The 27130-nt window shown below is 39.6% G+C and overlaps 1 protein-coding gene across 5 annotated transcripts in view; it reads left to right on the top strand.

Annotated features, from left to right (window-relative positions):
* SYTL2 (synaptotagmin like 2) overlaps positions 1-27130 on the top strand; it is a 46580-nt gene that overhangs the window by 9091 nt on the left and 10359 nt on the right. For 3 of the 5 annotated variants that reach the window (XM_085536512.1, XM_015852419.3, XM_015852417.3), the window contains exons 2-9: positions 1761-2197; positions 11296-11444; positions 13977-14115; positions 18671-18743; positions 19306-19405; positions 20623-21501; positions 22277-22348; positions 26626-26727. In XM_085536512.1, coding sequence (XP_085392638.1) covers positions 2097-2197; positions 11296-11444; positions 13977-14115; positions 18671-18743; positions 19306-19405; positions 20623-21501; positions 22277-22348; positions 26626-26727 — 1615 coding nt within the window. In that variant the 5' untranslated portion in view covers positions 1761-2096. Of the gene's footprint in view, positions 1-1760; positions 2198-11295; positions 11445-13976; positions 14116-18670; positions 18744-19305; positions 19406-20622; positions 21502-22276; positions 25826-26625; positions 26728-27130 lie in introns of all 5 variants that reach the window. The other 2 variants (XM_085536511.1, XM_015852418.2) reach the window with 1 other exon arrangement.

The raw sequence follows: 27130 nt of genomic DNA, 5'->3' as shown, positions 1-27130 counted from the left end.
TCTCCTCCTGCAACCTTGTTCTTCTGCTTTTTCAGAAAGAGGCTTTTGTGGTTGGAATTATCTTTCAAGTGATGAGTCATCTGCTTTTTCAGAGGGTACCATGGCCTATAAAACAGAGACAAAACAGTTTTTAAAACTACTACTTACAGATTCAATTTGGTTTGGATAAAGCAGCGAGATTCATGTTACTGCACGATCTCTGATTCCACATATTGAAGACATTTCGGTAGCTGTTATTTTGCTTTCATTACATATGTTCTGTAGAGCAGTGATTAAGCCTACATGGAATTGTATTCCTGACATAATTATACACTATTACTGGTAAAATACTGTGATTAAAAGTTAAATTCCTATCTTGTAAACTAAATCAGATTGCAGCCTGTGGAAACTATAGATACCCTGAATTTCCTTCTGAAGCTGTGGGCTGGTACAAAGGAAGGGAAAATTATTCAAACTTCAGTATACTTCTAGAAATACTCCCTTCCTCTTGAGCTCAAGTCAGAAGAATAAAGGTATTCTGACTCTATCCAGCAGCTAATAAGTGCTGCTTAAAGGTTTTACTGTAAGAACCTGACTTAGCAAACATGGTTCTTGATCCTTCAGTGCTGTTTGTTTTGGATGGGTCAAAAGTCTATTGTAGAATTCCCATTTGGAAATCTAAATAAATAATCTCTTAAAACTGCTTTGTATTCTGAGTTAAAAATAGGAAATGTTTATGAGCATAAATAAATGTTCTTCTCACAGGCAAGATAAAATCCTTCAGAAAGAAGCATTGCAGTAACTGGAGAACATGCTCCTGAAGTCTGAAGCAGAACATACAAATTGCTCTGCGTTCCCAGCCTCCTCCCATCTCACTGCTGCAACACGTTGTGCTTGGCAGCCTTCTGATTACTTCCTTAGGGCTCTTCCTTCAGGGCTTGTGTTGACTGCTGCCTTTCTGTTCTCCTGGAAGAAGAAAGGCCTCTTTGAAGACCTAGAGTGGGAAGAGAGGTGTGGAGGGCAAGGCTCACGATTTGCTAGGAGTGGAGTAGGGTCCAAAAGTTCAACAACTTGTCCTTACAGGATAGTTCTTTTGCTTTGGTTGGTTGGTGGCCTGCCAAAAACAAGTGGCCTAGAAACGTGCTAATGCTATCATCATAAACCAGCATGGCAAGCTCCTGAGTTTTAGCTGAAGCCTTAGCTGGTTGGTGGTGGTTGGCTGGTGTTTTATTTTTGGTTTTGTTTGTTACTTTTTCCCACTCATCCTCTACACTCTGAATCAGGACTGCAAGCAGCAGTGAATTTTTCCTCAGAGATATCTGGCTTTTGCTGATCCATGTATGATAACAATAGGCACAGGTTCTTATGTGCCCTTGTATATGATGTGCTTGTGACTACATGCTTTTTGTACTTTAAATGTATATATGCTGGCGTTCTTGATTTTATTTTCTTCTCCTTCCTTCTCCTGTCCAAATTGTTTTGCTGGCTTTAAGAACAACTTAAAGTGCACTTGTTTTTAAATTGTCATGTAAATGACGCTTGATTCTGTGTTTTAGGCTGTGAGTCACTATATTCAAATGCAGTATATTTTCCTGACCACCTTGTTCGAGAGGCCTGTAAAACAGGTTTGACTTGAAGTGACCACTTCATAAAGTGGTTTAATCACACTAAAAAGCTTGTTTCTTTTAATTAAAAAAAAAAGAAAAAAAAGAAAAAAGCCAATGTGATCTACTTCCCTGATACATAAGTTTACAGCTTGTTCTTCCTTGTCTCTTTTTTAGGGGATGCTTTGGTTGCTCCTAAACACCGGATGTGCTGGGTCAGTGAACTGTTACTCCAAGAAGCAGAGCTGAGAGGACAAGCTGAGAAAACATCATTGCAGTGGCAAGCAGCAATGCAACAACTTCCCCAATATCTCTAATCTAAGGAAACATGTACTTACTCAACTGCAACAAAGCAATATTTGTGGTTTTTTAAGTCACTGATAGTGACGTGGTCCAGCCTTCTCAGTGCCTGCTGAAAAAGACTTCTATTCTTTTATACCTTTAAGAGAGACTAGAAGTCCCTCAGCAGGATTTAAGATCTTCCTGGACACTTCAGCCCTGCCCACACACACAATGATTGACCTAAGCTTTCTAACCGAGGAGGAACAAGAGGCAATAATGAAGGTGCTGCAAAGGGATGCAGAGCTTAAAAAAGCTGAAGAAGAGAGAGTCAGGTAAAAGAACGTGGCACCCTGGGTTGGCTTGGGAAGACCTACACGTATATAGAGTGACCTATACACGTATATAGACCTGATGTATATAGTGTAGGAGTAGAAAAGACAACTGTGGTTGAGAACCCTGTATTCCAAAGAGTGTGTGAACCAGAGAGTTTTACTCTAGACTAGATTTAGCATAGTCCCTGGGTGAAATGCCCCTACCAAACAAATGGTTCGTTACTCTCCAGAAAGCTAATTGTTGACTGGGATGTTTATAACTCTGTATGGGCCAAGAACACTTGGCATGCATCTGAACAGAATTTCTAGATTAGTTTCCTTGGAAAGAACTTAGTTTGCCCGTGCATCAACACTGAAACTGAACCAGTGTGTAATGAGTATTTGCTTCATGAAATGCACAAGCTAAAAAGTCAACGTAGCTGCAGTCAGCAGTATGTACGAGGGAGGAATTTATACCTCAATACATGGAGCATCGGTGCTGTGGTCCACAGGAGGTGCCAACATTATGCTCCATTGCTAAAAGAAGTCCTTGCAAGCCATGGCTAATGTAGAAAATTGTCCCGTTTTCATTGTGGTGTCACACATGGAGCAACGGGTTGTTTGGAACGTTGTACTGTGGAGTGTTTTGTGTGCTGGGAGGTTTCCCTAGAGCTACCATTAGGGTAATTGCCATGAATAAGAGATGTAAGTGCTGAAAACAGCATTGCATAGATTACTTGACTTTGAGAAAATCATCTGCACTAGGATAAATAGCAGTCCAGTAGTGGTTTCAGCTAATGCAGATATCTAACTGCTCAACAGTGAGGATTTCTTTTCTGTCAGACTCAAAATGAGAAGAGGCCCATAGCAAATAAAAAGCAATCTTAGATGCTGAAATGTCCAAGTGCTGTAATGCAGACTGATGTTCATAGCTCTGTGCTGGGGCTGGAGTTTTTCCTCGTTGATCGAGGAAAAAGAACAAAAACAAACAAAAACCAAACATCTGGGGATAGGAATCCTCCTGGGAAGAGCAAAACCAAAAAGCCGCTATTAGTCGTGGTCTGAAAAAATGCTGTCAACAAGTATTTTTGTCTGGATAACTTTGCTTTTGCCATTTGTAATTGTAGCTCGTGAGGGTGTGGTGGAAAATGCAAAGGACTGGAGGTTGAAGAAGCCTGTAATCTGCTTGTTCCTACAATAGAATATCTCTTCTGGTTTCTGAATATCATAACATATGGAAGCTTACATCTGAAACTGATTTTTCGGCATAGATGTGGCACATGGAGCTTACTTTTTAATTCAGAGGATGTTCTAATATATAAAATATATAGATCTCCAGCCAAGGAGATGTAGTATTTTGAATCCTTCAGCGTTCTTGCAAACCTGGAAGATTCCAAGAGCTGGGATAGAATGTCATTATGCAAATATCATACCCTGTCAAAGAGTAGTTTGTAGATATACATAATGGAAGTCTTTTAATATGATCTTTTTCCCCTCTAGAAAGAAATTCTGAGGTTTGAAGGGTGTTATAATCTGTTCCCTCTGTGGTGTCTGTGTGCTTTCTTCCTGGAGTGCTGACAAACTGGTAACATGACAGGATCCTCTTTAAGAACCTTGTTAGTGGAATTTTACAGATCACCTGATGGAGTCCCTTCTCTGCTCACAGCTCCTTCTGTTGTGTGTAGTAAAGCTGTGTCAAGTAGACTTTCCCAACTAGGCAGCCTCTGTCTGCTTTAAATCCTGGTTTGTTGAGTGCTGTGATGGATTTTCACTCCGTCCCGCCGCTCCTTTTGTGTTGGTCTGAATCAATTTCAGGATCAGCATAATTTTGGGAGCAGCGTGCCTGCTTCCCTTCTGAGATCTGCTCTGAAGGAAAGAGAACATTGATATTTTCTTCTCATGGGCAAAAGCCACAAGACTTTTTATACAGGCAGGTAGCAACAGGACAAGGAGAAATGGCTTCAGACTGGAAGAGGGGAGATTTTGACTAAATATCAGGAAGAAATTCTTTACTGTGAGGGTGGTGAGACACTGAAACAGGTTGTCCAGAGAGGCTGTGAATACCCCTTCCCTGCAGGCATTCAAGTCCAGGCTGGATGATGCTGTGAGCAACTTGGTTTATAGAAATGTGTCCCTGCCTTTAGTAGGGGGTAGGAACTCAATGATCTTAAAGGTCCCTTCCAGCCCAAACCATTATAAGATTCTATGAAAATGATCATGAAGAAATCTCAGTTTACAAAAGGGTGTGATCCAACAAAATCAACGGACAATTTATCCTCTTCCTTTTCCCTAGGACAAGAGGGTATCTCTCTTTGCTCCATTACCCCAGGAGCAGATGCCAACCCCTGCTGAGGAAGGCAGAAATAACATAAAATAGAAGAGCTGAATGATGTTTGATTCATTTATTATCAGTGTCCTTATTCCTAACCAGGAATTTCTGTTCCAGCTGAGTTTGGATATTGAACAAATGAATGTACCAAACACATAACTGGATTTCCTGGTGGTAGCTCCAGCCTAGCCCCTAATTAATTCTCCTTATAGCTGCGTAGTTTGGAGACAGCAACATGGAACAGAAATATGCCTGCATGTGAAGTTCTGAATTGTGGCTGAGTGAGTCTTCTGTGGCAGGATGGTTGGCCTCTGGCACCGCTGTGTCTGCAGCAGAAAGTTGTTGTGGTTGCCTCTGGGACACAGTTCTGCACAGCAGCTCTCAGCCCTTCCCTTCCCAGCAGAACCTCCTGGGAACACTGTTGTGGTCTGTGTTTGGATCATTTGCTCCTTGTGTAAACTGAAGGAAGCTCGTGATAGGGAAAGGATGATGTGGAATTGTTTGTGTGGTGGATGGTGACAGCTGTGTGCCAAACCCCTTTAATACACACACTGGTGTGGCACTGGATATCACTGAGGCAGCTTCAGGGGCCTAATTCCTTTGGGTGTTACATGGACTGACTTTTCTCATAACAGTGGGTGGCTGTGGAAACCCCTGTGCAGGAAGGTTATTTCTGCTTTAATGGACATTCTATTCAGTCACTGCAAGACAGTGTTCCTTGTATTGTGGGCAGACAGAAGGAAATTCTTTTTCATTTACTTAACGTATTTTAGAGGATGGGTTTTCTGGTAGACATAACAGTTTTGAAAGCATGCTCAGCTGAGGCAAATGTGTTTTGAACATGGGGACTAGTTCAAGTTTTAAGGGCTGACTGAAGACTGAATAAAAGTTTGCGTATCTGTAAATTACTGCAAAAATAACATGTGGAAGAGGTGTGAGGTGTGTGGCTTACTGGCAACTCCACAGCACAGTCTATCTGTACATCCTCTCCATTCTGTTCTGACCAGTAAACAGAATGACACTTGGTATACTTGAATAAGGTTTCTTAGCCTGTCATCCTTTCTGATCCATGGTGAATTTCTTGGAAAGCTTTCTTGGGTTCTGGGTGAACTCTATCACATATAAGCACCTTTGATTTTTCTATATTTTGACCCAAGGAGCTGCTAGCAAAGAAGGGTAGATGGAATTTATTCTGTGTGGTAGAAGAACCTGCTTAGGGAAAATAGTGGGCACTAGTAGGGATTTTTATCCTCTGAGTGTTCCGTCTGCAAGACTGGGTTTCCTACAGTACAAAAATTCTTAATCCCACTACACTTTCTGCTTGTGCCTGGACTTGTGTGGTATTATTGTGTGCCAAACTGAAGCCTTTGTCTTCAGGGTGAATAGTCTTGTTACCGGGTCTGGTCTTAAGTCTTAAAATGCAGCCTATTCTTTAACACAGCATCAATTTCAGTAGGAGGTTCTTCTGCTCATTTACAGTAGCTGTGTATACACTGTGGTCTGTCATTTGATCGAGACTGCTTTTATGCTTTATATATCTGTTTTTAGAGCCTGTAATGTGGGTTTGGGGCAGATCCGCTGAGAAAACGTGCATCCTTTCCACCAGTCTCTCCTCCTTGGGTTCAATTCATCTTGTACTGTTGTGTCAGGCTGACTAAGTACCAAAGATGCATTGTCACAGGGTAGCTGCTCCTTCATTGTGAAGGGTGTGAGGTTTTTTCCTCTATGGCCTCATTTGGGCTGTGTATGAAGAGGGAGGGGAGGCTATTTGGAGTTTCTGTGCAAGCGAACAGGAACTGAGAAGGCTGGCAGACCTTAAGTATCCTACCTTGTAAAAGGTAACTTCTGTAACTTCAGCAGTCTTGCTACAATGGAATAAAGTTAGGCTTACATGAACTAAGAAACACCCAAGCAAATTAGCATTCTGTACATGTCTGTAGAGTATCTAATTACATTATTTATATCATGTAACATGTTCTATGTAACGTGGAGCACATTTTGAGCTTGACAGTGTGACCATTCCAACCCAAGCCATTCTATGATTCTGTGATTCTATGCCCTTGCTTATGCAAAACATCCATATTCAGAGAGATCCCACAGGCAAGAATTAGAGGTGTTGCTGATGAGATATTGTGATGACAGGGATAGGAAAAGGTTGTATAACCAAACTGGTTTGCTTTATTCTTCTTGCTTTAGCCCTCAACCAGCATAAAATTATATTGCACCAGTTACTTAAACCAGTCAAATAGTAATAATGGATTTTAGAAACTTGTGTATAGCTAATATGCACAAAGAAAAAAATTATATGTAAATATGCACTCAGGTCTCCACATTATAAATATTTTGGGTGTAGTTCTCAAACAAATGCCAGAGACTGTAGTGGCATATTCGTGCAGAATGCAGTGTTTACACAGTCCCTTTTGACTTGTAAAGGTTTTATGGCTGTTTTGCAGTCCAACAGAAGAAGAAAAAAGAAAGACTCACAAGTCTGACATGTAAAGTGCCTTATCTAATCGTAGAATCATAGAATTACCCAGGTTGGAAAAGACCTCGAATTTCCTGTTCTTGCTTAAATGGATTTACAAAAAGTATAAAAAAACATATTATTTGACACTCCAGAGCAAATTGAAATGAGGATAAATTCCCAAGAAGTCTCTCTTTCTCCTCCCCTCATGTGATATTTCCCTTGCTGGATGAAGGCTTTGAAGTGATCTTATAGATAAGTTGGTTGTATCAGGCTCTGAAAAGTGTTTTGCCACGAGTCACATCTTCAGAGCAGAGTGTACGAGACACTAACAATAATTAATAATATAAATAGTAATTAATAAAATCCTCCTTTGAGCCAAACACAAACTGAGTTAAGTACTACCTACTTGACCACAAAAAGTCTCCAACTCTCCTGTCCAAAAAGCTCAATTTAAGCTGTTGAATGAGGAATAATAAGAAATTTGAAAGGTAATCATAGAATCATAGAATTACCCAGGTTGGAAAAGACCTTGAAGATCATCAAGTTCAACCGCAGCCTAACCATAGTACCCTAACTCTAGGAGAGGTGTGGGTTTGAAGGATGGACTGTTCTATGGATTAGGAATTGGCTGGCTGGACGCAGCCAAAGGGTTGTGATCAATGGTTCTATGTCAGGGTGGAGGCTGGTCACAAGTGGTGTCCCTCAGGGGTTGGTCTTGGGACCGGTGCTCTTCAACATCTTCATCAATGACATAGATGTGCACATCTGTGTGCACATCGAGTGCACCCTCAGCAAGTTTGCGGATGATACCAAGCTGAGTGTTACTGCTGATACATTGGAAGGAAGTGTAGCCATCCAGAGGGGCCTGGACAGACCAGAGAAGTGGGCCCATGTTAAGTTAATGAGGTTCAATAAGGCCAAGTGCAGGGTGCTGCACTTGGGTTGGGGCAACCTCAGGTATTTATATAAACTGGGGGAAGATCTCCTTGAGAGCAGCTGGATGTGGCTCTGGGCAGCCTGGTCTGGTGGTTGGTGGCCCTGAATATGATGTGGAGGTTGAAGCTGGATGATCATTATGGTCCTTTTCAACCCAGGCCATTCTATGATTCTATGATTCTAAGAATAAGGTAATAAAATGTTATTAAAATGTCAGTTGTCTCTTCTTGCAAATTCTGTAATGCTTTGTAATTTGGGCTATGAGTAAGATGATAAGGAGAAGGAATAAAGAATGCTGAGAAGGTCTAGCTATACAGTATTAGATACAGGTATACATTACTACATACATATATATATATAATAATAATAATAATCATAAAATAAACTGAAGTAATTAACACTTTGCTTTAGGATGCAGTGAGTTCTCAAGCCAGCCTACAAAGTGGAAGATAAACTGTTGTGGATTTGCTGATAGAGAGATTGACGTGGACTGATTATATCAAAGCAGATTTCCTGCCTTGAAGGGGTGGTTTAGCGCACTGTCAGATGCTTCAGAGACAGGGAGAAACTGTTCATTTTATAGATGATGTGTAGAGTTTGACTGCCTGCAGAGTGCCTGAGAGTTGCCTTGCATGCAAGTTCAAAGTAATTTTGCATGTACTTAATATCCAAATTGGGGGGAACAGCTGCCTTTCCATCAAAGATCTAGCAGAAAAAGCCTATTAAGTAATGGGAGAACTCCAGCCTCACTATAAAAGAGGATTTTATTTTATTTATATTGTTTTTGGCTTACGTACTTCCACTCTATTTTAAAGATAAGAGACTGGCACTAGCTTTAATATAACAACAGTATTTCTCATTCTGAAAACAACACAGTGTATCTGGCATTTTAAGAGACCACTGAGGGAATTCAGAACAAATGCATATGTACTGCAAAATCATTACTGCATTTTTTCCTCATTGCAAATTTGGCAAACTAAGCCTGCAATCTCAATTGTAAACTGGATGCCAACTTGTTCTTTGATCACCAAGAGAAAAATAAGGTAATGACAACTCGGTTAGTCTTTCTGTTGAGTGGGAAGCTGGCTTAGGATCAGCTGTTGGCTTTTAGTTCAGTTGTGGTGCTGGGAAATAAAACTTAGCAGTGCAAAACCACAGCTGCACTCTGAATTCTGCACAATTCCTTTCTAGGTAAACCACAACCTAAATCTAATAAATAGCAATGAGATGGACCCCCACAGTACAATCCGTTCGTAAAAAGTATAATAACCTTAATAATGTAACCTTAGCAGCTGTTTTTGCAACAAGCCTAAGATGTGTTGGTGTGCACAGACTTCTCCAAATCTTCTTCCTGTCATGAGCGAAAGCTGATATCTGATATCTGATAATGATAATCTGCCTCCTTATTTGTGGTAGATGAATAGCTCTGATGTTTGTTGCTCTTAGTTTCTCAGGAGACTGGACTGAGAGGCTAAATCGGAGAATGAGAGGAGGAGTAAGTCAATCTAATAAAAGTCAAGTGCTTAAGCTATCAAGGTGAGAAGAGAAAACAAAGGAAGTAAGTTCATAAGCTAGTTGTGATGAGCTTCCATCAGCTTTTTCAAAATACAAACTCCATCCACTGGACACGTAATTTATAAAGGAGGTACTGAGTAAATTGAGATTATGCTTATATTTGGAGGGCCTCTTGAGTTTGTGGAATTGAAGTATACTGACTTCCATAGGTAGCAAGCTGATGCTCCCTTCCAGCCAAAATAGTGTGGCATTGGCCATAGGTGACATGTAGTTAGAAGCTAACAAGCACATTCCTTGTGCAAACCAGCTACTTGTGTAGCTCTGTTGAGCTAACTTGTGAAGGTCTCCTACTGCACCCAAGTTTCAGTGGCTGAACGCAAAGGAGAAAAGAGTGAGCAGTGCCTGGGGTCGAAAGGCTTAATCAGAGGGAAGGCACTGAATGCTTCTACTGTGACTCAGGACCTTCCCACTTGAGAATCTCCCTTGGCACATGTTGTCAGATTGCCCTGAAGCACTAACTGGGGTCAGAGCTCTGCTGGCTTGCAGGCTAAGCAAATAGCTGAAAATCCAGTCCCTAAACTTAAGGAGCAAATGACATGAGAAGGCAAATAACACAGGGGAAAGAAGGTGAAAGGGAAAAGCGGTCATCTGTATGAAAGCTCTTGCATACCCTTTTTCTGCTGTTCCTGCTGTTTTTGTTCATTAATGGGCTGAACAGTGAGGAGCTGGCTCATAACTGAGCAGTGTGTTTGCTTGAGGACAGAAGGAAACTACCACTGTATTCTTCTTCCAACTTGGAAGTTCTGTAGCTGATGAGAAGTATGTATTTTGGCTCTGAGAAGCACAGAACTATAAGCAGGAGGGAGGGCCAAACTTTAAATTGTCCAGTAATGCTATGGACAGCTGAATCTTGGTGTTGAAAAGGCCAATAGTGACCTTGGCTCTGGGCAACCTCAACTATATGTAGCTGATTAAAGAGGAAAAGCAGTCGTATACTTTAGGCAGGACTATGTAAACCTTTTCATTTCTTGCCATACTAATATGAAGGGGGAGTTAAGTGATAGGTGAGAATGATCTTTTTTTAGCATGAGGGTTGGGATTGACTCGTAGTATCCTTTTTATTCAGTGAATGATTGATCTTGGCAACCAAATCTGCAACCTCTAATAAAAGGGCTGTAATTGTAGCTGCACGACTGGACAAGAAGATTCTTCTAACTCATGAGCAGTATAAAATTGGCATTGACTTTGGCCTGGGGAAGATGTCACTGTCCTATAGCAGTGTGACAAATCTTTACCCTTAATGTCTCTGAGAAACTTGTACATTGCTTTGCTTTCTCCCTTTGGCTGTTTTTAGCTCGTTACTGAAGACTGATGAATGGAGAAAGTAGATTAATTCTGACTTTTTTTCCTTCTCTTAAGTACTCTCTAAATCTGTTTAGTAACTTTCCTGGTCTGCAGTTTGTCTCCATGCTATGCGTAAGGTGTGTGCTTAGTGTTGTCATATGCCTAACAAGGAAAGAAAACAATCTCTCAAATTGTTCATGACTCTGTGCTTTTTGGCATAATAAATAATAAATGCTGTGGCTATATCTAAAGATTTTGATAACAGTGTAGTTTGATTTCTGCAAGAGGTGTTTTCCTGAGTCTCTTAAAAAATGGAAAGATGAAGCAGCTAGAAAAATACTAGCTTTTATTTCTTAGTATTTTTTGCCACTTCCTTCCCTATACCTCTTATCTTGCATTCAGTGTTGATAGGAACCTGTATACTTACACCATAATCAGCATTTTACTTCAATGACTTTTCTAGTTTATTTCTGCTGATTGCAAAGTGTGAATTTCTCTCTCATTTATTTATTTATTTATTTCCCTCAGGCACTTACCAGAAAAAGTCAAAGATGATGTTCAGCTGAAGAATATGAGTGGACAGTGGTTTTATGAAGCAAAGTCAAAGAGGCATAGAGATAAGATCCATGGAGCAGATATTATCAGAGCTTCCATGAGAAGGAAGCCTGCTACTCTTGGTAAGCATTTGGCTCATGTTTTGTTTTGGAAAGGCTTGCATAGAGGCGGTACTCTTACAGAAGTGTCAGAAGTTAGTTAAGTAGGTGAAATGCAAGCAGAGTGTGTTAGTCTTATGAACAGAAAAATTATTCATAATAAGGATTTTATATGTAATTTAGAGTGTTGGTTTCCTTCTCTCTCCAAGAAGAGCCTGGCTTGGTTGTCTTTACACCCTCCCTTCAGGTATTTATAGATGTTGATAAGGTTCCCCAAAGCCATCTCTTCTCTAGGCTTAAAATGTCCTGGCTTTCTCAATCTTTCCCAATAGGGGAGATGTTCTTAGTCATCTTCCTGGCTCCTATTGGAGTAGGACATAGTATAAACATGGTATGTGATAACTGCTATCAGAAGGGACTGTCTTGTGGTAATGTGCAGGACTAAAAGCCCTCTGCAGTGCTGCACTGCATTCTTATTTCTTCTTTTTAGACCCTATAAGTAAACCCAGAAAAGGGAGGAATTCCTGGTTTTTGGTTGTGTATGTTTATATTTGTTTTCCTATTGATTTCTCCATTAAGTTCCATAAGACTTCAAGCTGTTGTTTTTAACATTTACTATGCTTTGTCTCAAGGCATGTGAGAATGGTATCCCATATAAGAGGTGAGCACTTCCTGTTCTGGTTTTGAGCTGATTACCATTAACGTTATCCCCAGGGAAGAAAGAACAATCAATCTATATTCACAGAAGCATATGTGAAATAGGATGCAGGATTTTGTAGATCTGTTATAAATCTCTCCAGCATCTGGTTCTCCAATCTAAGGAGTTTATTTTTGTTATTCTTTGTACAGGAAGTGATTTATTTCTCAGAGTCCTGTGTCCCCTCTTAACCTCCCATAGTTCTAAATCCTTTTGACTTAAAGGGCAAGAGTTATATCACCCACACTAATCTGCACTGAAATTTGTATTCTTCGTTTCTTTTTAAAGCACTGTTAAGGGATTTGTGTTTGTGATAAATCTACCCATAAGGACAGCTACCTCTTCAAATGAAAATCATAACCAACTTTAAATTTACTCCTGCAGAAACAAAGTATTTAACTTGATTTACTGAACTTCAACTTTATTTTCAATTTTCTATGCCTTACTTTTGTTTCTGTTTCATAGAGACACAGAGGTGTTTTTTTGTTTTGTTTTTGTTTCTTTCCTAATGTATAACTAACAGCAAAAACAACAGGATCAGTCTTTACCAGAATTGCTGTACGAAGCTTAAAATCACAGAATGGTTTGGGTTGTAAGATGTCTTAAAGATCATCTAGTTCCAACCCCCCTGCCACAACAGGGACACCTCTCAAAAAATCAGGTTGCTCAAAGTGTCATCCAACCTCCATGGATGGGGCATGCACAGCTTCATTAAGTAACGTGTTACAGTGCCTCACCACCCTCTGAATAAATAATTCCTCATCTAGTTTGAGCCTTTCCTCTTGTATTTTAAAGCCTGTTACCCCTTGTCCTATCACTACATTCCCCAACGTTCCTGTAGGCCCCATTTAGTTACTATGGGAGGCTGCTATAAGGGCTCCCCGGCACCTTATCTTCTCTAGGCTGAACAAGCCCAGCTCCTTCAGCCTCTCTCCATAGGAGAAGTGCCCCAACCCTCTGAACATTCTTGTGGCCTCCTCTGGACCTGCCCCAACAGCTCCACATCCTTCTTGTGCTGGGAGCCCAAGAGCTTAACACAGCACCACAGGTGGAGGAGTCTCATGGGAGTGGAGTAGAGGGGGAGAATCACCTCCCTGATCTTCTGGCTGCACCCTTTTGAGATAGCTCAGGATGAGGCTGGCTTTCTGGGCTGCAGGTGCACATTGCCAGACCATGTTGAGCTTTTTATCCCAGTCTTTCTTCTCAACACTGCTCTCAGTCCATCCGCTCCTCAGCCCTTATTTGTGCTTAGCATTGCCCTAAAGTAGTTGGTAGGACCTTACACTTGTCCTTGTTGAACTTCATGAAGCTTGCATGGCTCTGTCTGTCAAGGTCGCTCTGGATGGCATCTCTTCATTCTATATTGTCAGCTGTACAACTCAGCCTAGTGCTGCCCTCAAAATTTCTGAGGATGCTCTGAATACTTGTGTCCACATTGCCAATGAAAATAATAAATACAGAACTGAGAGACACCACTTATTGCTGGTTTTTACCTGGGCAATGAGCTACTTGTATCTTTTCACATGGCCATTAAACCAGTTCCTTGTACACTGATGTCTGTTGCTATTCCCTTGTCTGCCAATGTCATCACTCTGTCATAGAAATCTCTATGTAGAATTGCTTTAATTTGTAAAGCAGGTGTTCTTGGAGTAGTAATGTGACTTTGTTAGAGAGATAAGTGAAATTTATAGTAGTATTAAAATATAGCCATATTCTTTAGAAGACACCGGATCTAATTCTGTATCTTATTCAAGGCTTTTGAAACAGCTGTAGGACTGAATGTAAATACTTCTGTTTGCTTGTTGTGAAATATTGTATGAACACATGGGAGATAACAGTATCCCTCTTTCATGCCTTAGCTGAAGTGAGTCAGAGCAAATCAAACAAAGCAAAGGACAGCTGGGTGAGCAATGTTAACAAAGAAGTCTTTGCGCTGCCAGAACTACATGGCATTGTGGAACATCAAGAAGAAGAAGAAGAACAGAAATCTAGTTCAAGGTAAGCTGTCTGCTCAGTCACAGTTAACACAAGTATGCCAGGACTGGTTAAACACATGAGCTGTAAGTACCCTTCAAGTATTCCCTTATTTCAGAGATCATCAAATATTTCCCTGCAATGGCCCAAGGAAACAATTCACATGAGTTGTTGACAGTTCATAGTTATGCACTGTTAGTTGTTCTGGAGTTGAATGCAGCTATGTTTCCTTTATATCTACAAGGAGAAAGATGCCAGTGGTGTGTGAGGTGGTCCCACGGTCATATTCATGCTAACATTCTGTTTGGCTCTCAGAAGTAAGACCAGGACTTTCTGGTTAGAATAGCTGCCATGATCTGTAAGGTCCCCTTGTAATATGGGGGCAATAACTGCCTCTCTTCATTTGATTGCTCAGTGACACTAGGCTATTGATTCAGTCTGAGTTTTAAACTTGGATCATACAAAAAATTGGAGATTGAGAAATTGTTTTAGGATAGATTTTCCATGTTTTCAGTGCATTTGAGACTTCTCAGGCTTTTTTAAGAAGACCAAGCATACTTCACATGGGAAAGAAGCAGAAAGTTTGGATATCTGAGGAAAAAAGATGTGATTCTACCAAGGAAAAGAAATCACTCTGGAAGGCAGAGGCTTAGGTTAAGAGCTGGATATTACTAGTCAGCTTGGAGTGTCAGCAAGTCAACAGAGTGAGGTAAAAACTGGAAGTGCTTTTAGGGTGACTTTTATTTCTGTTTGCACCATTGATTGGTTCTGTGAACTTTCATCTTCCTTTCTGTCTTCTATGTCCTTCTCTGTATGTCATCTATTTTTTCTTTGCAGCAAGGCTTGTCTCCTACTATGCACTTGTACAATATCTAGTAGCAGTTCCATCTTTCACTTTCCTGGTCTGCAAAATGGGTACAAACATTCACGATGAACAATACGAAAGACTGATGTAAGTCTTAACTACTCTGTCTTGCTTTACTGCTCTTTCTTACCCTTTACATTTTGTTATCAGCAAACTCAGAGATGTATCTGTCCTATATGTGTCTGATATTGTACTGGAAGCTCAAGCAAACTTTGTCTAAGAACTTCCCTAAAAATGAAGTTGTATAGTAATGATGGTTAAGTTTCCTTTGCACAAGAAAGAGCTTAGCTCCCCTCCCAAGTTGGCTGTTAACATTGAAGTGTCCATTTTTACTGAATGTGGATAAATTTTGGTTCGCTTTTATCTTCAAGAGATTTTAGAATTATTTCTTAATGGACGGCAGAAGACATGCTGCTGTTTAATGCATCTGTTATGGTATTTTGAATGCTGCTTCCAGTATAAGGGAAAGGAGATGATCCTTTAAAGAAGTACAGCTTTATGGTGTTCCATTTCAGCTCCACAGATCTTTTGACTGATCTAAAAGTAATTAACTTAATAAACTTCTAGGGCAGTGTCTTTAAAAAAATATCTAGCACAATGAGGTTTAAGAGCATGTAAACTATGTGCTTGGAATGTGACCAACGTGATTGTGATCTTTAACTTGAAGTCATATGATGATATATTTCAGGTTGCACCCATGTGAAAAATGATAATTATTTTCCAGGATCCTCTCCTGCCCTTTGCTCTAAATTATTTCAGACATCCGCCTGTATTCTTTCTTTATGAGCACTTGTACTCACCAATACCTGAAGATATTCCCTATAAAACAAGCTCTCACTGTCTAGGATTCATGATACTGTTCTGTTATATTGATGCTGGACTTATAGGATATGGCTGCATGCTTCCCTGTAATGGCAGCAGCTGATTGAAATTGAGGGAGAAGAACAATCTTGGGAAATCAGTGGTTCTGATTGCTTGGGGGTGTGAGTGGCAAGAAGGGATTTTTGATTCAGTCATTAGGATAGCAGAGCCAAGGCGATTAATTTCTGTTGTCTTATTCTCTTGCAATGTAGTAGTCTCAAGATGGCTGGAAATAAAAGGAGGAAATCAAATATTGTACTGGGTCTTGGTATTCCATAAATGAGTTCAAAAGTTACATTTGGCACTTGGACTTTTAATACATTTTTAAGTGCTATTTAAGAGTAAGTTTGTGGAGCTTCTGATTTTAGGTTGGTGCTTGGTTTTTTTTTTGTTTGTTTATTTATTGTTTTTGTTTGTTTCCACTGCCCCCTTTCTTCCCCTAAGCTTCAGATCATCACTGACTTGTAGACTTTGCTTAAGCTAAACAGCTGCTAACCTCGGGTTTGGGATTAGACCTGTGTTCTTCTGGCTCCTGTTACTGAGCCAAAGCATTTCTAATTGAATGTGGAGGAAGTTAGTTGAGCTCTGGTAGTTCTGTGTGAGCACAGAGGGTTAAGAAGAGCCCAGGGGCCAACTCAATTGCCCTTCTGTCAGAATGCTGCTATTTCAGCTGCTACAGAAATCAGCCCACAACTATTTTGTTAAAATTAGCACGATAATCTTCATTTCCACACCCTAAATATCAATATCCTGTAACAAAGCAATGACCTCCCACCTTTTTTGGGAGTAGGGTGGTGGGAGAAGTGCATTGTGTCCCATATTGCTTTTCTTGCATACCAGAGGCCAATAGTGTGAAGTGCCTCTGAAAGTATAACTTTGCACAGAATGAGTTTTGATGGTGTGACTCAGACTGTCAATATTACCTCCATTCAGCGATACCATCTGTCTATATGCTGATTCTTGAACAAAGGAAGTATTAAAGGGACTTAATCTTTCAAATTATGATTTGTAGGTTTACTTCTTCCCTAGGTCAGAAAATATTGAATAGGTGACAAATTCCTGTCTGGTCCCACCAATGTCTACATGGAGTTTGGATCTGCAGTGTTTTTCAGCACTGGTTTGCTGAATAGCATTGTTTTAAGTCTGGCAGTGCTTAATAGTGTGACTTCATGCTCTGTCTTAGAGTATCCTTGCAAATGCAGCATGTCTGGAAATAGTTCATTCAGCTTTTCCATCTGTATGCTCCTCTGTTCAGGCCTTGTGCTGTGACACCCAGTTACAGGATCTTGATTTTTGTTGTTGTTAACTTCCTTCTATTTTTCCCAGCCTTACACTTTGTTTGTAGCAGCATTTTCCATACATAATGCAAAAATAGCACTTTAATTATTCTATAGTAAGTGTGAAATAACATTGCATTAAAATGTTGCGAGTTGTGTGTGTTGAGTAATCACATTAAAAAATTATCTCCCTGCCTGTAAGAAAGCAAGCAAGCAAACAAACAAAAACAGTAAAAAAAGAAACAACAAACAGACAAGAAAAGTCCCCTAAAAAAACCTGAAAAAACAAAAACTAACAAAATCCCATTACTTGAAGGGAGCTTATGAGCAAGAGGGGGACCAACTTCTTACATGGTCTGATAGCGACTGGACAAGGGCAAATGGCCTTAAACTAAAAGAGGAGAAATTTAGATTTGCTGTTGGGAAGAAATTTCATACTCAGAGGATGGTGAGGCCTTGGCACAGGCTGCCCAGAGAAGCCCTCCCATCCCTGGAGGTGCTCAAGGCCATGTTGAATGGGCCCTGAGCAGCCTGAGCTGGTGGTTGGCAACGAGTCCATGGCAAGAAGTTGGGACAAGGAGATCTTTAAGGCCCCTTCCAACCCAAGCTATTCTATGAACTTTTAAAACTGAAGGCATAAGAACATCTTAAGTTTTTTACACCCAGAGTACATAAAAGCATTGTCAGCGTTTAAAATAAGGAAAGGATTGAATCATGCTTGTCCTGATGAATAGCAGATGGTCAAGATGAGGCATAAAGTATGGGAGTGCACAGGTGCTTATAAAAACAAGAACCCAAACTCCACCTCAGGAAAACAAAGACTATTTAAACATGTGATTACCAATTTTTTTATTTTTTTATTTTTTAATTATTTTGTTTAGGTTTTTAATGCTAAGGATAGAAACTACAGTGGAATGATATTTCTGAAAAGGAATTGAAAGTTTCAATATCAAGCTCTTTGAAAGCTATACGTTCTTTTTCTTGTTTAGGAACTGGGATGAATAAAACTAAGTTAATACTTCCTACCTGGAGAGCAGTCATTTATCCTGCTTTAGATTGTCCTTGTACTCATCCCCCAAATTTTAAGCATGTGAGTTAATGCTAGGATTTTCTGTACAGATATACTGAAAGTGCTTATTAAATGAAGACCACATATAAACCCACATCAATATTCCACCTCAAAAACAAAACAAACAAACAACCAAAAAAACCACCAAACCCACAAACTTATCGGACAAGGATAGATGTGGTAATACTGACGTTGTTTGCAGAGTGGCTACGTTTACATAAAGCTTGCTCAGAAAATTCTTAAAGATACAAAAAATGTATTTTTTGTACTGTCTTGTACTTTTGAAGTTACATTGAATTATTTAACAGAGAAAGAAATTTTTGCAAGGAGATAATTCTTGGTGCTCTATCTCCTTGCTGTGGAGGGAGGTTGTGCTTCTGGATCTGATGAGAACAATGAATAGCAAAACTTTGTGCTAAGAGGTTTTATTTTAGTATGTACAACTGAATATCAGCTTTTTGGAAGATGACTTGATTGCTGAGGTTGTTATATGTTGTTTCTTTGCAGTTCTGACCCAGTAACCTCTTTGTTAGACAAACCAGATAGAAGATCTGTGAAGGCAGCAACATCAACAGCAAAAGTAAGACTGGTATTGAATGTAGAAAACATTATCCTTTACATCTTGCATGTTTCTTTCCTTGAATGGTAATGATAATTTGAGATTTAAGGAAGAAAAATAATAGGCTGGAAAAAAAATGGGTGTTTTGTTTGGGGGGAGATGATGGAAACTGATAAAATTTCAGTCCTAAAGTAATCAGCATGTGTCTGTGCTTGACATTGTTTCTGACTTCGTCAGGAACTGCAAATAAGTCTTGCTCTCTTCCAGAATCTCTGAAGTATAGAAATAGATTTGCTTATTTATTTTTACCTTACAAGTGTTCGGAATTTTCAACTATCTTCAAGTGGTGTCTTATCTACGTTGTTGGTAACTTCAGAAAGGATTAGGATGTTGCTGGCATTTCTTACAGTTCTGCGGTTCAGATTTATTCGATGTCTTGTTATGTATCCAATTTAAGAAGTGTGCTTTTAGATACTACTGATGGAGTAGTGAGGTAGAGGATATCACTGAACTTTCATTTATTCTGCCAAGGTTGTATTGATACAATAACTTGACTCTATAATGTTCATTTTCTTTTTTTTAGCAAAGGAGAAATCCATTTAATTCCATTATATCAACTGATAACTTCAGCAGTGGAGAATCAGAAAGCGGACAAGCCATTCTACCTCAGCTATCAAATAAGGGTAAATATTAATACAACTGTGAATGTCTTAGTGCTGGATATGGAAATTAGTTTTACTTCTGTTGCTTCTTACTGTAGGATAAAACAGGTTTTCATACCTTAACTATTCTACTTAATTTATTAGCTAGTTCATTTCGAACACAGAATCATAGAATTACCCAGGTTGGAAAAGACCTTGAAAATCATCAAGTCCAACTGCAGCCTAACCATAGTACCCTAACTCTAAAAAACCCTCTGCTAAATCATATCCCTGAGCACCACATCCAAACGGCTCTTAAACACATCCAGGCATGACGATTCAACCACCTCCCTGGGGAGCCTATTCCAGTGTTTAACTACCCTTTCTGTAAAGAAGTTTTTCCTAATATCCAACCTAAATTTGCCCTGGTGCAATGATGTAAAACGTGAGTATACTCAGGAAATAGATGCTTCACACATTCCTTTTGCAAGTGTTCTTGTCCTGAATCACTAGTAGATAACACAGCAAACCCATACTCAAGGAAATCTCTATCATTATGACTTTCCAGTCACTACTGCTGTTAGCTCAGCAGAAGAGTCAAGCCTGTCTTTTTTTTCTTGTGTTTCCTCTGTCCAGTTTATTTTAGAATCTCATATTTCCTATAGAATTCTCTGCAAGAAAGTAGATAAGTGATGATTTTCACAATGCAGGCATCTGAAATTGTAATTTACAGGCTCAAACATGTCAATTACTCTCATGTATCTATTATGAAGCTTGCTAATAGAAAAGGGAAACGTGCACATACAGAATTTTAAAAAATCTTCATATCCCTACTAGGAGACTGTTCTTACTTTTTAACTTGTTCTATGTGAAATTGAAAATACCTTCTTCTGTAGACTGCTGTTTATCTTCTAAACCTGAGAAAATATTTGAAATCTGCCCCTTTCCTGTAAAGTTTAACCCTTGCAGGAATTATGCTGATAAAAAATTTGGTGCACTCCTTATCTTTGAAATGCTCTCATTTTTTTTTCTTTTTTTTCCCCCTATTCTAAGAGTATTAATTAGCTAGAAGAACTGTTAAAGTTTCCTGTTATATACAAATGGAATCAACACTTACATTGAATTTCCTCCTGTGTTTTGAGCAGGTGTTTTTAATCAACATAATCACTTCATTCTAGACCTGCACTGCATCATACACCTCTGTTTAGGCAGATGAATTTCATGTAAATTACGATTTCTTCTCTGTGTATGTCTTGCAGAAATTTTGTTACCTTCAGAGGAGAGCCAACCTAAAGCAAACTTAGAAAATGATGAAATGGAGACATCTAAGAAACCTTCTGAAGAGCCTACTGAGGAATCACAGAAAGGACCAGATAAGCGACCTGTCCCCAGAGCTAGAAAATTAGTTCACAAAGTAACTAATCCTGTGCCACAGGGAGAAGACACTGTTCCCAAACCAGCAAAACGGACCCAGGGGGTTAATGGCACTGTTACACTGCCCAGGGGCATTCTGAAGCGCAGTTCAAGTTCCAGTTCCACTGACTCAGAAGTTCGTGCTAATCAGATGTTAGATGTTCAGAGTAAAAATGGTATTCCTATCACATCTATTTTAGAAGGAGAAGCTGACAGGAATTCTTTTATGGAAGAAGCAGAAGGTTCCACACAAACTTCACTGGAAAAATTAAAACAAGTGAGGTTCTCTTCTAGCACAGGAAAAGGAGAACCTTTGCAAAGCCCACAGCTACTTCATAGAAAAGAAAAACAAGAGTCTGATTTGTTAAAATCCAGTGAAGTGAAGACTAGAGAAAATGATGCTAGTAGATCAGATTCTCTTGAGAATAAACAGACTTCCACTGTAAAGCCTCTGGAGACCTACTCATCAGCTCAACAAGTGAAAACAATAGATAGTTTACAAGAAGATATGTCAGCATCCAGTCCTCATGGCACTAATAAGTCAGTCTCCCTTGTTAATCAGACACTGCAGACAAAGATCGTTACTCCTAAGAAACTTGAAACTCCAGAGAGGATCTCCACCAATATCCCGCCAAAGAGCAAAGATGAACAGAACGTTGACCAAATACATGAAAATAACTCCAAGTTTTTGAGCCATGAATCAAAATCTCTCAAAAACTTTACTGGTAAGAGAATGATAGGAATGAGCAAGAGAATGCAATAATAATATCCCGTATACATTCAAGTTCAAATTTCTAGTATAAAAAAATTAACAACTAAGAAACATGGATGATAGGAACCCGCTATATTTTGAGAATTTCTACAGCACTTTGATTCTAATTCTCTAATGTGTTAAAATTTTTTTAGATTATCTTCTGTTAGCATTCTTAATAGATTGCTGTCAGATCTGAGCCTGGATGGTCAGGTGATGAAGGTGACATAATGGTGCTTGGATAAACTTCCTCTATTAAAATTTGATAGATGTGTCTGGGTGGCAACTGAAGAATTCCTGCTGTACTGCTGTTGGCTGTCTCTGGTAGTAAACCAATTGAAGCTTGAGGGTTATTCAAGTGACTGAACATAAATATGCCACTCCTCCCTCTTCACTAGAACCTTGCCCCTCACTAGAGCCATTTCCTTTAGAATATGGTTAACCAATCTTACCTGCTACCACCCTCAGAATAATCTGACTCATCTTCCAACAGAAAAAATCATTTTCCAGTAGGAATTTTTCATCACTATGTTGCATGTGGTATGATTCTTTCAAAAACACATGGAAAGAGCTCTTTCATCTGCTAAAGTTTAAATAAACAAACAAAAAATCCTAAAAGCAAACAAAACAAAACAAACACCAGAATACCCCTGCCCCAATAAATAAACAAAAAACTGAAGTTTTGGATGTTTAAAAACTTTTGGAGTGTTGTCTAATTCCTAACTCTGATGAGCTTGTTTATGTTGTAGATGAACATCTGCTTTCTGCTGAGACAAAAACACAAGAACTGTCAGATAGAAATTCTTCAGGCCTTCAACAAGGTAAGCCTGATCTTGTTGAGGAACGAGACGCTAAAACTGTTTTCAAGCCTGACAAACATGGTGATGAAATTGTGGAAGTGGCTGATGAATCTGTATCAAAAGTCTTAGATTGGTTTGAAAGAACTTCTGGGTCTGAAGACAGGAAGCCTGAATCAGCCAAATCCCAAGGAGGGGAACTCAAAGAAGTGAACTTTACAACCAGAACAGCTCTTCCCACAGAGCACAGTGGAACTAGTGTGGATAAAAAAATGCGGGTTAGAGAAGAGTTACCATGTGGAAAGAATAAACAACTGAATGCTATTTCACCCTCCACATTTGTTTCAGAAGATATACAGCAGATAAAAGGGTGGAGGAAACCTAAGGTGGGCAAAGAGAATGAGGAGCAAAATGAGAAATCCCTAAGTGAGCTTGACTGTACAAGAACTGAAGCAAAAGAATCTGATGAAGAAATCAAGCAACAAAATCAAATAAATGTCTTGGAACATCATGAACACGTGTTACCAGCTCAGAAAAGTGTATTGGAAAAGGCAATAAGAGCAAAAAGAAGAATTAGGGAGATTAGAGCATTTTGGGAAAGACATGAAACTATCCCCAGTCATGGACAGAAAGAAGTTGGTATCCATACTAATACATCAGCTGGTGTTGCATTGGAAGGTCTCAAAGAAAGTGACAAAATAAAACCAACTGCATTATGCTTACATTATGGATTAGATGATCAGAGCAAGAGTACATTAAGTGCTGAATTAAAATGTACAACCCAGGCTTCAAAAAGTGATCATCAGAACTCTTTTGAGTTTGTACCAGGCCATGCAGATAAAAAAACAGAAAGATCGCTTCCACATGAGGGTAAGCTTAATGAATATACAAAACTGACAAAAGACAGTAACTTGCAGTCAGGAGTTGGTGGCACTTCAGCTTCCCCAGAAATCAAAGATAAAGATGGGAAAGAAACATTTAAAGGAAAAGTTGCTGCTTTTTCCCAACAGAATTCCAGTTTTCAGGCTTTGTCTTTAAAAGAAAAAAATAATGAGATGTCCAAGAATCAAATGTCAAGTCCTTCACAGTTTCAGAGTCTGAGAAACTTTTGGGATACTAGAGTTAAGCTACAAAGTAGTGCTGATAGGGAAGATGTTTCTTTGCCAAAAAATGCTATTCATAATAACGCTTTTATAACCTATGACAGAAATCCAGAGGAAGATAAGTACAGAGATAATGTGAGCAAACAGGAGGTAAGCCAACAACATACACAAGCATCTGAGAAAGAAAAAACAGGGAAATTAGATTCTGTGGTCTGCAAACCTCCTCTGGGATTTCTTACTGTAAGAGCTTTGAATGTGACACCCACAAAAAGTAAAGACACTGTCCAACTGGTCAAAAAGCCAATCATCTCTCATCCCCATGAAAAGACAGGTCTTCAAAGCCATGAAGTTAAAGAACATATAGATAAAAATATTGTTTTGTCAAAAGAACATCCTCTCAGAGGTTCTCAGATGTATTCTGAGCAAAACCTTTCCAGAGAAATCATTGCATATCAACCTTCTGAATTAGGTGTAGGGATGAAAACCCTTGATACTGCGGATAATACAGTACAGACTAATTGTAGTGTAGCTTTAACATGCCAGCATGATACTGGTCTGTCTGAAGATGTCATTGAGACAATAGAAAAGTCTCTTGCCCCCTCCAAGGTCAGTGGCTTGAGTTCAGCTCTAGAAAACCTGGTAAAAGAAGCCTCTGAAACTCCATCTCCTAACCGAAGACATGCAGAAAGTAAAGGACACAGGACTGCTGAGATGCAAGCTAAAAGCACCGAGTATGAGCAAGATGAAGAGTCACTGCAAGAAATCAGCGAGACTGTAGAGAGGACTGTTGCCCCCTGCAAGGTCAGTAGCTTGAGTTCTTCTCTAGAGAAGCTGCTGAAGGAGGCTTCTGAAACACCACCTCCAAAACCAAGACGTGTGGACGTGACAGTACGGAGGACTGCTGAGATGGAAGTTAAAAACATTGCCTGTCAGAATGATGGAGAATCACTGCGAGAGATCAATGAGACCATTGAAAAGTCTGTTGCCCCCTGTAGGGACAGTGGCTTGCGTTCTTCTCTAGAGAAGCTGCTAAAGGAGGCCTCTGAAACACCACCTCCTAAACCAAGGCATACGGTACTGAGGACTGCTGAAATGCAAGCTAAAAACACAAAGTATCGGCAAGATGAAGAGTCACTGAAAGAAATCAGTGAGACCATAGGGAAGTCTGTTGTTCCTTCCAAGCCCAGTAGCTTGAGTTCTTCTCTAGAGAAGCTGCTGAAGGAGGCTTCTGAAACACCACCTCCTAAACCAAGACGTGTGGACATGACACTACAGAGGACTGCTGAGATGGAAGTTAAAAACACTGCCTGTCAGAATGATGGAGAATCATTGCGAGAGATCAATGAGACCATTGAAAAGTCTGTTGCCCCCTGTAGGGACAGTGGCTTGCGTTCTTCTCTAGAGAAGCTGCTGAAGGAGGCCTCTGAAACACCACCACCTAAACCAAGGCGTATGGATGGCACAGTGCAGAGGACTGCTGATATACAAGTAGGAAATGTGACCGGTCATCACAATGGTGAGGTGCTGCAGGAAACTGGCAAGCCCATGAAAACATCTGCACTGTCAGAGGCTAAAGGTAAAGGACTGGATGTTAATTTGCAGAAGGTACTGAAAGATGTCAGTGAAACACCAGCTTCTCCACTAGAAAATATGGATAAGAAAATGCAAGGTGAAATAGCAACTCACCGAAGTATGTGGATGCCACGTCAAGAAGGAGATCACCTTCAAGAAATACAAGAAATGATAGAAAAAACTACTGTTTCAAATACTGAAAAATTCAGAGAATTCAATAGCTCACTGGAAAAACTTCTTCAAGAAGCATCTGAAGCATCATCTCCAGTATCCAAAGAATTAAATAAACAAGGAAAGCTTGGGAATAGGGTGTTTCCATCACAAACAGAGACTCTAGTCATGACGGTGTCACAGCCTTATGCTTTGCGTAGCTGTCATAAACCAATGAAGACAGCTATCAAGAGTGGAGTTCCAGAACAAAATGCCAAAGCTTCAGTAGATGATCTTGCAACTTCTGAAGTGTCTGAGCTCCTTAAAGTAAATGAGGCTATTAGTAAAAAAGAACAGAGAAACACACCTGTGGTAGAGATAGGAGAGACCAATACAGTGATCCATTTATGCAAGATAAATGAAATAGGAAGGAAAGATGAGAGCACATCCTTGAATGTCTCTGAAGATAATTCACAATTAAAGGAACTGTTGAAATTGAGAAGAACAAGCACACCTCTTAAAGATGAGAGCAGTTCTCCTCACCTGGAAGGATCTCAGTTCACCCTGTCCTTTCAGCACGAAGATGATGATGAAGAAGATGGTGACAGTTTGAATTTTGGATCTCGGTTTTCAGATGAAAACTCTGATTATTATTCTGGAACCGGAAGTTCAACTCGTGAGCCATTTCTTTTCTAAAATTCATGGTGCTGGGTTGTTAAGCATGGCTACTGTTTTTCTGCTAGTCAACTTGAAGTATATTATCTAAAGGTCTAAATGATACCTATTTCTTAACTGAATGCTTAGGATATTTGTTTTGCAAGGATGAGAAGAACTGATTAAGTCCTTTAATTGGAGATTGCTTGACAAACATGTAGTGTGTTTGGGTAAGCCTTTCCGATCATAGGAATTCAGCAGCGTGAGTCAGTCACATCAGTCTTCATGCTCTTACCCTTTTGCTCCTCCCTTGTGACATTTCTTTCAAATTAATAAAACTGTAACACCCAGATTCTGGTATTCCTTCTAAATACCCTGGATTAAGAGGAAGAAAAATCAGTGCCTGACTGAGATCATTCTTTAGTTTGGCCAGCTAGTCTTGGAAGGCATACACTTATGGAGAGGCTGCATATTAAGACAATACCAATAGTTTATGCTGTTTAATTTAGCATTGAATTGCTGCCTGTTACACAAGAAAACAAGTGTATAAATGAAGCAAGCTATTTAACAGAATTTTCATTACTTTGTTAAGTTGGCAGCTCTGGTGTGATAGTTTAACCTTTTTATTCTGCTCCTGAGAGACTGGAAATGCTCTGTTTACTTTGGATTTATTTAGTATTTTCAGTGCATGCTCACTGTCTTTGCTGAAGGTCAAAACAGATTCACAGACGAAATTGGTGGTTGGCTTTGTTGTTTTTGAAGTGACTTGTTTGAAAAGGCAGGTCTGTGTGTGCAGTGTTCATGTGTTTTGTCTCGTAACAGGTTCAGAAGAAGAATTAAATCCTGTTTTGATGGCTTTGAAAAGGAGTGCAGATAGGAAAATGCCTTCCAAAAGTCTAGAGGACATTCCATCAGCTACTTCAAGTGAGCACAAAGCTTGTGTGTGTCTCCCATGACCTCTAGTTTGGCTTGAGCATGCTTATGCTGTTTTTCCATACAACTTTGCCAAGCAGTATTTTTATCTGAATTTGTTTCTCAGTAGGCAGTGTGAAGTTTGCATTGTAAAACTGATTTATGTATTTTTTCCCCCTATGGTTTGGTTTTCAATTCTTAGGTTCCTTTTGAAACACTGGCCTAAGAAGCAGTCATTGGAAGCATGAAAAACTTGTCTTAATTCAGTAGGTTCATCTGTTCTAGCAGTTAATATAACCAAGCTCACTTTAGGAGAATGGAACGAGAAGAGATTATACTTAGGAATCATTCCTGAGCTCTCTCTGTAGCCTCCTAAGACTACTGTTATCGATTACTGTTATAATTTGTGTCTGTG

Source organism: Coturnix japonica, chromosome 1 (genome assembly GCF_054131305.1).
Source record: "Coturnix japonica strain WE chromosome 1, WE-NBRP24, whole genome shotgun sequence".
In the NCBI taxonomy this organism is placed as follows: domain Eukaryota; kingdom Metazoa; phylum Chordata; class Aves; order Galliformes; family Phasianidae; genus Coturnix; species Coturnix japonica.
The sequence above is the reverse complement of the archived record's forward strand: the minus strand, read 5'-3'. Positions and strand labels throughout refer to the sequence as shown.